The 962-nt window shown below is 59.7% G+C and overlaps 1 protein-coding gene across 1 annotated transcript in view; it reads left to right on the forward strand.

Annotated features, from left to right (window-relative positions):
- Nucleotides 1–255: 255 nt before the first annotated feature.
- Nucleotides 256–962, forward strand: part of VOLCADRAFT_118034 (uncharacterized protein) — a gene marked incomplete at both ends in the record, with an annotated part of 8530 nt that continues 7823 nt past the window's right edge. Inside the window, one exon of the mRNA XM_002952000.1 lies at nucleotides 256–365. Within this exon, the coding sequence (XP_002952046.1) occupies nucleotides 256–365 (110 nt within the window). The remainder of the gene's footprint in view (nucleotides 366–962) is intronic.

Here is a 962-nt window from a genome sequence, read left to right on the forward strand (position 1 = left end):
GCAGTGAACCGGCGAGGCGAGTGGGTGCTGCCATTGAAGAGGAGAGGCTGAGAAGGGGTGTGGGCGCCTGGCAGTGGTTTACGGCAAGCACTACCACGCATGACCGCGAGCAGCTCGCTCCAGGATGCGGACCTGCAGCTGGCTGCTGCTTTTGCCCGAGTGAGCAATTACTGTGCGTGCTCCAGCATGGGCAAGTTGAGCAAGCGGGTCTGCGGCACGATGGTGTTAACAGGCGCAACCAAACGAATAAAAAATATGGCACAGCAGGCGCCTCGCGTGGCGCCGCTCGCGGCAACCTCGCTGTGCTACGACGCGGCCATGCGCCACGAGCTCAAGGCCGCGGGTGCCAAACGTGAGGTTAGACCGTGAGCTGCCCGCAAGTCGGCTGTTGATGACCTGCTTTCCGCCCCTACCAGGGTTTACCGACGGCCCAAGCCCAGGTGCACGCCAGCCCCTTGATTATTTACAATGATCCGTCAGGGATCATTCAACTGTGCCAGAACTTAACCGCGCATCATATGCACCGCTGCTGGTACCGCCCAGCCCCACCACCGTGCACGGCAAGTCACAAGCAAGCTTGCCGCGTACAGGGGCCATCTCATCGGGCACTCAGCCCGCCTCTCAGCAGCAGCGGGGCATGCAACTCCGCTCAAGTTGACGATGCAGACCACACCACCTGCTACCAGGGTTTACCGACGGCCCAACCCCATGTCATTATTACCATGTTCTTGGTGCTATGCAAGTTCGCATCTTTGCACCCGTCGCATACGTGTCACGATGTACTAGTGGTACGCAGCTCACTACTGCACAAACGACTCGCTGTCGATTGGTGCTGAAAAAGAGGCTTGGTGCTTGTATACGCGTGCCTGCCTGCATGCAGCACCGCCACCGCCTGCTGATCCCTCATACGGCCCAGTATCCCCCCCAGCCTTGTCACTGTATTAAGCTCGCAGCCCACACGT

This window comes from Volvox carteri, assembly GCF_000143455.1.
Source record: "Volvox carteri f. nagariensis unplaced genomic scaffold VOLCAscaffold_27, whole genome shotgun sequence".
NCBI lineage: Eukaryota > Viridiplantae > Chlorophyta > Chlorophyceae > Chlamydomonadales > Volvocaceae > Volvox > Volvox carteri.